Below are 14,145 nucleotides of genomic sequence, written 5' to 3' on the forward strand. Positions count from 1 at the left end.
ACACCACAGCACTACCGTAAAGTCGTCTCGTGTTTTTCTGTGGACTAAATATCAAGAAACTGTTGAGATGTTTGGACAGAAAAGAGACACACAGAGCGTCCTGCTCTGCAATAAGACAAGGTGAGACTAAAAACTGTCCTCCCCATCACTCTAAATGTCTCCAGCTGCAGGAGCGTCTCAGTACAGACACATTTCACTGTTTCAGTCCGTCGTCTGAGCTGAGTCTGTCTCATGTCCGTGTGTCTCTGTGTCCTCGCTACATTTGTAGCTGCTGCAGTGAATCACTGTAATTTTCTGTGGAGGAAAAAGGCTGCTAGCGCTGCGGCTAATGGACGGACCATTACAGAGCCAGACGGCAGAGACACAGGAAGTCCAAACAACAGAGACACAAGTTTTTGGCAGTTTCTAAAGAAAAAAATAATCCAATTTATTTCATTAAAAATAAATGAAATAAATTTTTTTCTTTTATTAGTTTTTCTTTAAAAACAATTTGATGTTTTTACATTTAAAAAAAAGGTTTAAAGGGCTTTTTTTTATGTTATTCAAATTTGGTAGTTTTTAAAGATTTTAGCCAGAATTCTGGTGATTTTTAAAGAAAAAATATTTTTTCTTAAGCTAAGTGAAATTAAATTTCATGACTTTTTCCAAAACTTTCAGGTAAAAAGGTTCGAAAAAAAAAAACTTTAAAAAGAGAGAAGGATCAGAGAAACACTTTGACCTTTTTCTGACTGTTTACATGGAAACATGAAACTGAGTCTGCTGCACACACACACACACACACACACACACACACACACACGCGCGCACACACACAAGTCTCTTCATTGAAAGGGCAGAGCTCTCCATAGAAGGAGGGATTGTCTTGGATTGGGGGGGGGTATGAGTCAGCACACACACACATACACACACACACACACGGTGGTTGTGTTACCATAGAGACAGCCGAGTTGGTCAGCGTAAAAGCAGGAGGGAGGCTGGCGGACTGTTAATGTGGCTCCTGATGATGAAGATGAAGATGAAGATGATGACCTCATTGACCTTTGACCTCGTCAGTCTCTGGTGTTATTAACAGTTTCTGAGTGATTTCTGACCTTTGACCCCGACAGCTCAGCACCTGCTCACTGACCTCAGTGTGTGTGTGTGTGTGTGTGTGTGTGTGTGAGTTTGCAGTTTGACTTTCTCTCCTGTGGTGTCCTTTTACCTTTAATTTAATTTTTTGTCTTTTTGTCAAGAAAACTACATTCATATATTTAAAATTATATTAAATAAAAAACAAATTATATATATATATATATATATATATATAAATATAACATATATAACATTTTCAGTACCTTTTGTTTACTTTTTAATTGCATTTATTTATTCTCAAGAATTGTTCTTGTAATTTTTCTGCAAATATCATTTGTAATTTTGGGACCATGTCTTGTTTAGCTACTTGTTTCTTTGTTCTTGTTGCAAAAACTGAAACGTATTTGCTCTGGTTTCAAAGGGTTAAAAGTCCCTCTGTGATCATTTTCAGTCCAAATAAACTAAATCCAGACATTTATAAATACGGATGTTTGAAATAAACTGAACTCACGTGCTGCCGGTCTGCTGCTGGCTTATTGTTCCTCGCCTGTTGAGTCAAAAAGTGAATTTGGGACCCCGCCCGTGTGTGTGTGACTCCGCCCACGTGTGTGACCCCGCCCCCTTGGACCACCCAGTGAATGCACAGAGAGCGCCATTTCAACATGGAAGCAACATGTTTATTTTCTCTGTAAAAACAAACAAACAGTGAACACGTGTTGACATGGCGTGTGAATATGAAGAGTGGCGTCCGCTCATGGCGTCCACGGACACTTCACCATGGTGATGACCATGAACATGCAGCCCTGTGAGTGTGAGTGTGTGTGTGTGTGAGAGTCTTTGGTGAGTCTTTAGGGTGTGAAATGCCCTGTTAAACACACATACACACACACGCTGCTGTATGTGATGACACACATGAACATAAAAACAGAAATCAAACATCTCTACGATTGTCTCGGGTTCACAGTGACTTTTCACAAAAACAGCTGACGTGGCGTGAATGCTCGTCACCATCACGCTCTTAATGACCCCCCCCACCCCCCCAACCACCCTTTTGTACATTAAATAGAGTAGAGCAAGGCACTCTGGGTAAAAAAAGAAGGCGAAAGCGGGCGCCTGGAAAATTACCTGCCATTAATCTGTGCAAACAATTGACTTTTAAACCCGGCTGATTGGGAACACGGCAAAATTAAAAGTGGTATTTCAGCCGAGCTGACAGGAGGTGCGGAGGTGAAGAAATGCTCGTTTTTAGTCTCAGTGTACCTTTTCCTTTTTTACAACCCCCGCCCCTCTGCCTGGCTCCTGACCGAGCCCAAATTACCTCAAATTGGTCCAAACTGGTTGGAAGAGTGCAGCTGAGCCGCACAAAGAAAAGCCCAGAAACAATAAAAAAGGAAAAGCTCGCAGTCACTCGTCTTTGTCACACTTCAACATCCGAGCACAAAGAGCCGCTTTCAAGCCTCCACACTCAGACTCAAGCAGCACGTCACAGAAACAAAAACTCATAAAAACCTTCATTTGACCCACAGTGGAAAAAAAGGTGGAACAGAAAATAAACAGAGGATAGACCCATATGGGACTCACCTTCATTTAACCAAAATATGCCCAAAATGTTTCAATTTTTTCTGGAAAATATCTTGTAATATTCCAAAAATCAAATACTGTAAGAATCAATCATTTTAAGGTGGAGCAGGAACAGAATATCGTGACAGTTTGTGAAAACGCCCCCGCGGCTCGTTCTGGTCAGAGTTCGTGTCGGGGTCGTTAAATATCGTCAGCCCATATTTGGTCTATCCCGTCATGTGACCAAACAAAATAAAACTGAACATAAAGGTGAACAAAACAAACCAAAACAAAAACAGTTTGTGAATCAGTGCAGCTCTGGTGGAGGACGGCGGCGGCGTCCCGTGTGACTACCACACCCGGTTGGTCCAATAGATGTCCCTGTGGTACATGGCGGTGTTTGCGTACTCTCCTACCTGTTTGCTGCTGTATTTGGGCGGGTTGGCCTTGTAGCTGTAATCCGAATATTGGTCGGAGCCCGTGGAGTTGTTGTCGCCCGTCCCCACGAAGGTGTTGGTGGCGGGCAGGTCCTGCACGGCCTGGTGCTTCTTGGAGGCGGAGGGTGACTGCGGCTGCAGCTGGATGGAGGGGAGCGGCGAGTTGGAGCGGTAGTGGCGCCCAAGGTCGGGGCTGCCCGGCGGGTAGTTGAGGGGCAGGTGGATTCGGGGGCTGTCATTGACGTTGTCGTTGATGAGGTTGAACTTGAGGCCCTTCTGTAGGCTCGCCTCCTCGTCCTCCTCAAGCGGCTTCGCCGGTTTTGGGGCCTTCCCCTTCTTGCTCTTCTTGCCCTTGCCGTTTTTGGGGCCCTGCTTGGGCGCGTACAGGTCCTTGCTCTCCTTCTTGCCGGCCTGGTAGCCGCTCTTCGTGTCCTTCTGCAGCCGGTGTCGGATGACCACCACCGCTACAATGACCAGAATGACGCCGGCGATCCCCGCCAAGCTGCCGTACAGGATGTTGCTGCGCTGAGCGAGGGCGTAATTGGGGTCTCCAGCGATGTCGCGGTCCAGCGGCGTGTAGAGGCTGTGTCCTACCAGCGCCTCGATCAGGGACACATTAGACTTGGTGTCGTTGACGAAGACGTGGACGAGGGCGGTGGTGTGGCGGGGAGGCTTGCCCTTGTCGCTGACCTTGACCACCAGGCGGTGCAGCCCGTTGTGCTTGCCAGTGAACTCCTGCACCAGCGTGATCTCCCCGCTGCTCGGCGAGATGTGGAACAGGCCGTACGGGTTGCCGCCGGTGATGGTGTAGACCAGCTCCGCGTTGGGTCCGGAGTCGATGTCCTCGGCCTCCACCACCTCCACACTGGTGTCCGGCGGTGTGACGGGCGACATGTAAGTGTAGGAGGAGTTGGCCGGTTTGGTCACATAGGGGGCATTATCGTTCTCGTCCAGCACGTTTATGGTCACGCCTACGTAGGAGGATCGAGGCGGGTCGCCGGCGTCCACGGCCTTCAGACGGAAGGTGTAGGTGCTCTCCTTCTCGCGGTCGAAGGAGATGCTGGACAGGATGGTACCCGTACCATTCTGGATCACAAACTTGCCGTTATCGGGTTCCACAAAGAGCCGCACTCTGGCGTTCTCACCCTTATCGGCATCAGTGACGGTAACCACGCCCACCGGGTTGAGTGGCGGCATGTTCTCGTTGACAGAGAAGCTGTAGCCGCTCAGCATGAACTTGGGGTCATTGTCGTTGCGGTCCAGGACGTTAATCACCACCGTGGCGGTGCCGGTTTTGCTGGGAACGCCCTTATCCGCCGCTGCCACACGGAACTCGTACCGCTCCGTCTCCTCGCGGTCCAGCAGGTTCTTCACTCGGACCTCACCGGTGTTGGTGTCAATATCAAAGAGCCGTGAGGCGGACACCTCGATGATGTTGTAGGCCAGCTCTGCGTTGGTGCCGCTGTCGGCGTCTGTCGCCATAACGTCCAGCACCTTGTCGCCCGGCTGGTTGCCCTCTGCAAAGTCCACCTCCAGCATGGCGGGGGAGAAGTTTGGCGTGTTGTCGTTCATGTCCGTAACCTGCACTTTAAGGGAGTTGGTGCTGGACAGCGCCGGGTTCCCAGAATCCACAGCTACGATTTCAATCCTGTAATCCTTCACGCGCTCGTAATCCAGCAGGGTCGTTGTCTGCAGAAAGTACTTCCTCTTGCGATCGTTGGCTGACTCGCTGGCGGGTCGGAGCTGAAATGGGACGTCACCGGCGACCACACACGTCACCACTGCATTTTCCCCCTCGTCACGGTCTGACACCTGGACCAGCGCCACTGGCGTGCCGATGGGCATGTCCTCGGAGATGTTGGCCACGCCATCCTGGTGCGTCACTAGGCCGATGCCGCGGATCTCGATGGCGGGCGCGTTATCGTTCTGGTCCTTAACGTTAATGGTCACCAGAACTTTGGCGGTCTTGGCGTTCGGTCCTCGATCTTTGGCGACCACGAAGAACTTGAGGAAGTTCTCCTCCTCACGGTCCACCAGGCCCTTCACGTAGATGATGCCCGTAGAGCGGTCGATGCGCAGCAGCCTCTGGACCGTCTCCGATGCCTGGTGGAGGTTGTAGTCGATCTCTCCGTTGTTTCCGGTGTCGGCGTCGTTGGCTCGGACCTATGCGGACAAAAACAAGACGATTACCTTCTAACACCTTCACAGTTTAAGTCTGTCTAATTCTCTGTCCTCTTCCCTGTTTTCATGGACGCATGTGAGGCAGATTCATCATAAAAGTTTTGATTTTAGCTCCCAAATTAATTTCTGTCAGTTCATAGTTGCTCGTTATGGAATCAGTATATTTAATTTAACCTTCATTACACCTGAATGTTTATGTACTTCCTCCTGCAGAGTTGCAGTCGGTCTGTTGTGTTTTCTGATGTCGTTTTTCAGCTGAAACATAATAGACGATCAAAGCCGAGCGCCCACGCCCACACAACAACATCTAACGGCCATGCAGCGGGTCAACGGCGTCTAATGAGCAGATGAGTGAATGTTAATGTCGCTCTCATTGTCAGAGCGGCTCCTCGCGGCCCATTACGAGCTGAGAGGACGGACCGCCATCAGACTGGAGACGCCTGCGTACCGCCAGACCTAAAGCAAATGGAGGAAATTAGTCAATTAGCGGGCAGCGTATCACTCATTAGGACGTATTTCTATCTGCACATCCGATACTTCGTAATTGCATTCACTGGATGCTGTGGCGATGGTGGCGGCGGCGGCGGAGGAAAGTAGGTCGCTGTGCAGCTTTAAACGAAGGAGTTGTTGAACAGCTGATTTAAATGTCCCAGGTGCTGCTGCTTCAGCGTTTTCTGCACGCTTCACTCGGGACTTACACTAATGTAATTAGGCTTTTTAAACTTTAAGGCCATTATTCCTTTAAAGCACAACTGGGACGTGAGCCAAGCCGGCACTAAATTATCTCCTAAAAATTTAACTCCTGAAAATACTGGTTTCTTCAAAAAATAACACAGGAAGAGGAATCAGCCTGTGGACATTTAAACAAACAATAAAACTCAAGTTTTTAGGGTCAAGGACACAAGAACCAAAATCCAGAGGAGATGCCAACTGTTTTTAAAGGTATGCTTTGACATTTTGGGAAATGCAGTCATTAATTTTCTTGCCAAAAGTTCGATAAGAAGACTGATAGAAGATTAAATTTGCGCAAGGAAGTCTAATGCTGCCTTCACATGTTCCTCCGAAATATTGTATTTATGAGTTCTGAGCACATGAACCTCAAAAGTTGTAACTCAGAGTGAGAAATTGGGAAATTTCGATGATACCTGAAGGGTTGAGTTGTGAGGTTTGTGTGACGTTTCAGCAGAAATGTCAGAAATCACGGAAACAGCATCATCGACTGACGGTAAAAATGATATATTTGGTTATTTTGTTCCTCGTAGCTCTCATTGACTTTTAGTAGAGTCACATTTGAGTTTCTGCGTCTGTTAGCTGCAGCAAACTGTGAACTCTGCAGCAGCCAGAAAACTGACACTGACAACACGCTGACTTTACAGCACGAGGCGCCGACGCCACGTCACAAACGCACAAACACGGAGGGAAATCGATGTTTGATCAACGGGAAGAAACTTTATATTAATTAATGTATTAAATGTATCATGTATCAATTTTTGATCACATGTATGTGTAATATGGTATTAATGTTAACTGCTGTTCATGTAGAGTCACTGAGATTATATATAAAAATATATAAAAAATCAAATAATATAAAAATATAAATAAACTATAAAAAGCTGTCAGCCTCTTGTTTGAACGCTCTCAGCATTAAAATGCTTCGATAACTGCAGCAGCTGACTGCAACATACGACCTGTGCGGAGTAAATCTAATCAATTTTGATCTGGAAATAATTGTATATTAAATGAACAAGAAAATGACCTAAACAAGTTGCATTTAAAAAAAAAACAAAAAACAATATTTTTTTCCGTATCATAATTTAACATATAACATGTTCAAATTCAAAATATAGTTTTGTGGACATTTTCTCTATTTTTGAGATATCTCTCCAGCCCACTGCCCTCTTCTTTTACAGCTATTTTTTTGGGGTAATTTTCTTTCAATTTCTTGCAATTTGTGGGCCACATTTTACCAAGTTGCTCTTGAAAGAAAACTGATGGTTTCAAATATTTAGATCAACCTGAGAATTGGGGATTTAACAAAAAAAGAAAGAAAACAAAGTTTTTCCCTTTAATTGGCCATAAAGAGACGCAGCGGGCGGTTGTAACGTTTCCCTCGGTGTAATATCATTATCAACGTATGAACATTTAATGAAAGATTTAAGGAGGAGATCGGCGTTTCAGAGGTTAAAGCAGCCCACAGAGTCTCTGTGGAGGATTTTCTTTCTGACACAGACCACACATAATAAATATCTGCTTTGCTGCTCTGATCACAGACTGTGACGGGCCGGAGCCCAGACGCTGAGCGTGGAAGTCACTGACTCACGTCGCAGAGGTTAAGGTTAAAGAAAGCGTGAAAGTGAAATGATAATTTCTCCCGCTCATTGATTTCCTTTCCCGCGGCGTGGCTTTAAGCGGCAGACATCACCAAACAGCGGTGAATTATTGACAGCTTCTGAGAATTGTGTATCGAACAGTCGAGCCGCTGTGATGAGGCCGAGCTCAGCCGGCTGCTCTCCAAGGCCGCCGCGCTCCGTCCAGCCAAACAAAACCCGTTTATCTCCCAGTTAAACATTAACCAGCAACACCTACTGGTTTCTGACAGCGAGACGTGACTCTCTGCAGGTTTCACAGCGTTCAAAAACCTCTCATTTCTCCTGAATATTTGTTAAAAAAGGCCCTCAGATTCTGCAGTTTGTTGACTAAAACATTAAAATCAGACGGCGGTTCAGAGTTTTCTGCTGCCTCTTTTTAATGGATCTTACTGAGTGATATTTAATGTGTTTATGGTCTTCTTTTGGCTGTTAGTCATTAGAGAAAATCAATATTCTCAATGATTGTTCAGCCTCTGAGTCTGGTTTAAAAGAGCTGCTTCATGTGAGAGGAGATAATAACAATAATAGTAATAATAATAATAAAAGTAATAATAATAATAATAGTAATAATAATGCAGGAGGAAAAGTGTGACAGGTTTTCATCTAATGAATCAGTCAGAGAAATCCTCCGATTATTAGTCCATTCAACTCTGAAAACTTGATTTCTCTCTGAGTTTCTGTTGAGTTTGTTTCTCAGGAGAGATTTCGGAGACTTCTGGGTGGTTTTATCAGCTGGTCTGACGTGGGCGCTGATGTCACATGATTCTGCGCACCAATCAGGAGTAAGAGCAACATTTGAATGAAATGTGAGGAAAATTTATATTTATATATTTATAATTTTCATAATTATGTAAATATTTAACAGATTTTTAAAAAAAAGTGGGGTCACTTTCTTTGTTCTTATTTTAAGGTAATGTTTTTGTAACTTTTAACTTTTAACCTTTTTTGGGGGGGGGTCATTTCTCATTAAGTTGCTTGTTGCGCTCTTCCCAAATAATTGAAAGAAATCAAGCCAATGTTCTCAAGAAATGAAGAGTTTCAATAATTAATGTTTTTGGCTCATTAAATCTGAAACAACATGACACCTGTGGAAAGAAAATCTAAACTCTTGATTTAGAAGCAAACAGGTTAAAATTTAAAAAACGCAGCGGACGGTTGAAGCGGGTCGGCGTCGCTCCTCAAACGCACGTTAAGTGAAATGAATTCTGCGGCTCTCTGAAATGCATTGAGCCACATCCGGAGCAATAATACCAATAAGCCCTGTGGATAATCTCATGACTGACTCAGATTAAGTCATGCACGCCACGCTGAAGGCTGGTTGGTCGCACTTGGCGAGGACGAGGAGGAGGAGGATACAGAGAGGTGTATTTGTTGTTTGCTCTGACAACCCCCGCGGTGCAAAGGTGAAGTTGAATCCGTGTTAATATGTGACTACACACGGAGATCCCACGCCCCGCTTCACCTCCAACGCACCATCTGTCCGTACGGATAATTGAGCAGCGTGTTCTGTGCAGCCCGCCGTGTTCTCCTGCAGCATTTCACCCACAGGGACAAAAGGTTCCCTCGCTGCCGTCAGGGTCGCTGAACGGGAAACGCTGTGGAGGAGCAGCTCCTGCATCCTGAGCTGAACTTTAATGTGAAACACAACTGAAGATTTCCCCTTAAACCCACCTTAAGGTGAAATCTGAAGGCCTTAAACATTCACCTAAATGCTCACTGATCAGGTGTTTAAAAAGAGAATAAACCCGCCAACATTCAGTCCGTTTAAACAACATTTTGAGGGAAACTTTACGTCTTGAACACTGAAACCTTCAAACTTAATTTGGTTTCTGAAAACACGGGAGCCTTTCATGGACCTCCGGCCACCACCTGACCGGCTCCATGTGATCTGACTCTGTTTGGAAAGAGAAAACATATGTGTTGGGACCATGGCTGATTTATTTTATTTTATTTTATTGCATCATATTTGATTTTATTGTATTGCATTGTACTGTATTATATTACATTATATTTCATATTATTTTATTTCATATTATCTATTCATTTCTATATAGTTAACTTATTTTTTTCATGGTTCTTATGATCACTTCAGCCATCACTGAAAAAAAGAGAATAAACAGATTTATTCACATTAAACCTGAAGTCCCTTCACAGGTCCGGTTTAAGTGAATTATCTGAGTCAGTGATCTGGAAGAGAGACCTGGACCAGGCTCTGAATGATAAACCTGCATATGAGCACTTTAACCGAAGCTTTGTGTTGAGTCCAGACTCAGAGGTTCAGATTAAAGACAGCAGCTGACGCTTGTTTCTCTCACATACTTCTTTAACACCAACTCATCTTTGGTTCTAAAAACGTTCTGAGAATGTTAGAGTGCAACCAATGCAATGTTTGAGTGACAATTTCAGTAGCCGTTTTTCTTTAGGTTCATGTAACATTCTCTCTAAACATCAAAAAATGTTAAAATTGTTTTTTTCTTGTTGATATATCACATTACATTTTCATTAAAAAATGTTGTGTAATCTGATTTCACAATAAAACGTTCTTCCTTTCTTCTCATGTAACATTGTGGGAACATTTCATATAAGAACATTCTCTGATCTGTCACCTCTCAACATCACCAACACATCACAATAGTGTCGCAGCTCAAATGTTACGGCTTATTTAACCTCAGGAACATTATCTGAAATGATAAAGATCCTTAAAATGTTGATCAATCATTAAAACTTGAAGGTAAGGTTAGACAATGTTGTGGGAGCGTTTGACAATACACACGACATCTGACGATTCGCACGTCAACTTACGATACGAATGTCATCTGACGATTTGCACGTCATCTTACGATACGAACGTTGTCTTACGATACGCATGTCATCTTACAATACGCACGTCATCTGATGATACGCACGACATCTTACGATACGAACGTTGTCTTACGATACGCATGTCATCTTACAATACACACGTCATCTGATGATACGCACGACATCTTATGATACGCACGACATCTTATGATATAAATGTCATCTTACGATTTGCACGTCATCTGACGATACGCACGTCATCTTATGATACGAATGTCATCTTACGATACGCACGTCATCTTATGATACGCACGTCATCTTATGATACGCACGTCATCTTATGATACGCACGTCATCTTACGATACGCAGGTCATCTTATGATACGCACGACATCTGATGATTTCTGTTTGTGTGTGTGTGTTCAGTGTGTCTGTGTGTGAGTGCTGACCTGCAGTACGGAGTGTCCCTGCGGGCTGTTCTCGGGCAGGTCGGCCTCGTAGTGGTTCCTCTCGAACTTTGGTGCGTTGTCGTTCTGGTCGGTGACGGTGACTCGCAGCAGAGCGCTGCTCGCCCTCGCTGGCTTCCCGCCATCCACCACCCGGATGTTCAGGTCATACGAGTCCTTCTTCTCGCGGTCCAGGTTGCCCATGACGACCAGCTGAGGCAGCTTCTCGTCCGTATCCACGGCGACCTGCAGGCTGAAGAGCTGGTCGGCGTCGGGCCCGGTGCTCAGCGAGTACTCAGCTACGCCGTTGGCGCCGGAGTCCCTGTCGGTGGCCATGGGGATGGAGAAGAGGGCGCCAATGTGTGTATTCTCGGGGATGGACAGGGTGAGGATGGGCGAGGAGAACTGTGGCGTGTTGTCGTTGATGTCTTGTACCTCGATGCGGCCTTCGATGAGCCGCGGCCCCGAGCCGATGCCCTTTACCATGTCTGTGATCGACACCTCGAACTCCAGGAAGCACTTGTCACCCTCGAACAGGTTGCGGCAGTCCCGCAGCGTCTCGCGGTCGATGGGGATCTCCGTGGTGTAGATGTCGCCTGTTTTGCCGTCCACACGCAGGTACGGCGAGCCCACCTCCAGCTTGTAGAGGTGTCCGGTGTCGGGCAGGCCCTGGTCCGCCGCCAGGCTGCCGATCAGCGTGTTGGGCGGCTGCTCCTCAGGAACCCGATACAGGATGTCTGTGGGTGCGGCGCCGCAGGAGACCAGCAGGACGACTACCAGAAACAGCTGGACCTCCCGCCTCAGAGCCGCCATGTCTCCGGCTGACAGCACCGCTCTGAAAGAAAGAGAGAGAGAGAACAGATCTGTGAGAACGCCACCAGGAGCAGACTGTCCAATCCGTCTCCTCGGGACACTGTCCCAAACACTTATTTGCAGGTCCTGAGGATGGCGTGGATTCAGACCTGGCGAGCGGCGAGCAGCACAGAGTGATGACTTCCTCCTGCTGCCACTCCAACGCTCTGACAGGAAGACGAAGCCAAGCGCCGCTGCAAGCGACACGCCACCAAAAATACTGAGAAGGAGCAGCGAGAGGGAACGGGACGCCAGCGAGAGTCCCAGAGACTCTGAAAGTTGTTTTATTCTGAATGGAAGGACAGACCTATGCAGAAACTGAAACTCTCGTCCTCCGTCCGCACACACCGGCTCATGTTTTGAGACAGTCTGCCTGCATTTGGGGTTTGGTGGGTGTTCGTTTTGGACCCTGCTGCCAGCGGAGGATCAGCACACCAATCAAGCGCAATCATTCAAAGCTTATTTAAGACCTACCGAAAGTCATTTATCCATACGATGTATAATTTCATCGTCTGCACATTGAGCTGGGTATCGTTTCAAAAAACTACAACAGCAGTACTCTTAAAGTGACATGCATAGCAGAGAATACTTCATTTAATAAACCGTCATGTCAATGGAAGCGTTCACTTCTGTGAAATGTTTATTTCTGAAATAATCTTTCCACGTTTTGCCTTCATTTTTACCGCCATATGTGTCACAACCGTGTAACTGTCACAACCGTCAACTCCGTCAAACACACGGCGCTCGACTTCAGACTGTCGCTGCTGCAGTAATGAGCCGATTAGAGGCTGACCGATTATGGTTTTTCGGGTCCAATACTGTTACAGATTACAGATTATTAATTGTTATTCTGAACTGATATTATATTTTTTTTACTTTAAAATGAAAATCTTCATGTCAACAATTAGAATTTGGAATTTAACAAACTCCATCTCAAAACTTTGTTTAAATGCTTTTAACAAAATATTTAATCGAAACTGAAACTTTCAACATCAAATACAGAAAGTTCCCTGCAACTTTTTGAAATAGAAAATAAATGAATAAACAAAGTACAAAGTAAAAGTTCTCCCCATGCAGATGCTTGCTTTGCACTTTTAATTAATTAAATTTATCAATAAAACACGGATACGGATAATGCTAAATATCAATCAACTGATCAAGTCAAACTACACCTGCTGCGATTGGCTGCCAGCAAAAATCTTATTTTTATAGATGTGAGCACAAAAAGGATCAGATGCAGGTATATTTTGAATGGAAAAGTCTCAATACTACCCGATACTGCGTTATTTGCAGCACTGAGTTTTTATCTGCACGTTGCAATGGTGGAAGCTCAGATCTGCACGCGTACGAATGTGTGCAGCTGTCTTTGTGTGCAGAGCAGAATTCAGATGCTGAGCTGTGATGAGTTTGTGGAGGAGAGCACACAGAGAGCAGCAGCAGTAACAGGAGGTCAGGGCGAGCGAATCAGGCCGACTCTGACTCATCGCACCGATGTGAGTGCGGCTGATTTACAGTCCAGTTATTACAGAACAGAAGAGGCTCATAAACGCTGCAGATCACAAGAGTTTAAAGGAGGAAAAGCTTCTGTTTTAGCGGCCAAAATGTCTGCATATCAGGTCTGAATGTACCGTTTTTTAAAATGCTGCAGTCAAAGAAGTTGAAAATGATCACAGAGGTACTACAGAATATTATGGGGTTTGCTGATCACAACTAGATTAGTGAATTTTAAAATCTGCCTTTGTAGAGATGAATGAGATATTGTTCTGATTTTAGCATTTAATAGTTAAAAATGCTGTAGTAAAAGAACAAAAAAAATGAAGTGTTTCAACAAACAAAAACAGAAAAAATAGATATTCTTTCAACAATCTTTGTGACCATTTTAGTCTAAATTACAGAGTTTACCAGCTGCACCTGAATGCATCATAAAGCCGCTGTCCCTGTCATCGTCTCTGCCATGTCCCGAAGACACCAAAACATGGCAGAGACTCTCACCATCGTATTTATTAGGAAAACATTTCAGGGTTCCCACACATCATCACAGGCAGAATTTCAAAACTTTTCCATGACTTTTCAAGGATCCAGTGTACGTTTTGTGTTTGCCCGTCGTTATTCAAACATATCAGATTCAAAGTCTCGTCATAGTTTCAGCCAGCTGACACACATGAGGGGAGAAGATGAAGACATGTACGTGATGTCAAACAAAACGTTGAACATGGACGCACACGAAGGCTACGTTACATCAACAACTACAGACATTAATCATGTTACACAACGTGGAAGATTGTTGACAGAAAAATACCGCAATGTTTTCATTACACACAACAAAACTCCATAACTTCTCTAAATCTTTCAATGGTTTTTACTGATTTGTTGGTTTTTCGAGGCCTAAAAAAATGTGTTTTTCATCACCATGGGAACCTTATTTCA

The 14,145-nt window shown here is 45.0% G+C and overlaps 1 protein-coding gene across 2 annotated transcripts in view; it reads right to left on the reverse strand.

The window, feature by feature from the left end:
• Positions 1-1,981: 1,981 nt before the first annotated feature.
• The window catches only part of LOC121947741 (protocadherin-1-like), a 29,526-nt gene continuing 17,362 nt past the window's right edge, over positions 1,982-14,145 (reverse strand). For both annotated transcript variants that reach the window (XM_042492843.2, XM_042492844.2), the window contains 2 exons: positions 10,870-11,701; positions 1,982-5,231 (listed from right to left, as the gene is read on the reverse strand). In XM_042492843.2, the coding sequence (XP_042348777.2) occupies positions 2,982-5,231; positions 10,870-11,679 (3,060 nt within the window). In that variant the 5' untranslated portion in view covers positions 11,680-11,701 and the 3' untranslated portion in view covers positions 1,982-2,981. The remainder of the gene's footprint in view (positions 5,232-10,869; positions 11,702-14,145) is intronic.

Source organism: Plectropomus leopardus, chromosome 8 (genome assembly GCF_026936395.1).
Source record: "Plectropomus leopardus strain MGB_pleo_1.0 chromosome 8, ASM2693639v1, whole genome shotgun sequence".
NCBI classification, from domain to species: domain Eukaryota; kingdom Metazoa; phylum Chordata; class Actinopteri; order Perciformes; family Serranidae; genus Plectropomus; species Plectropomus leopardus.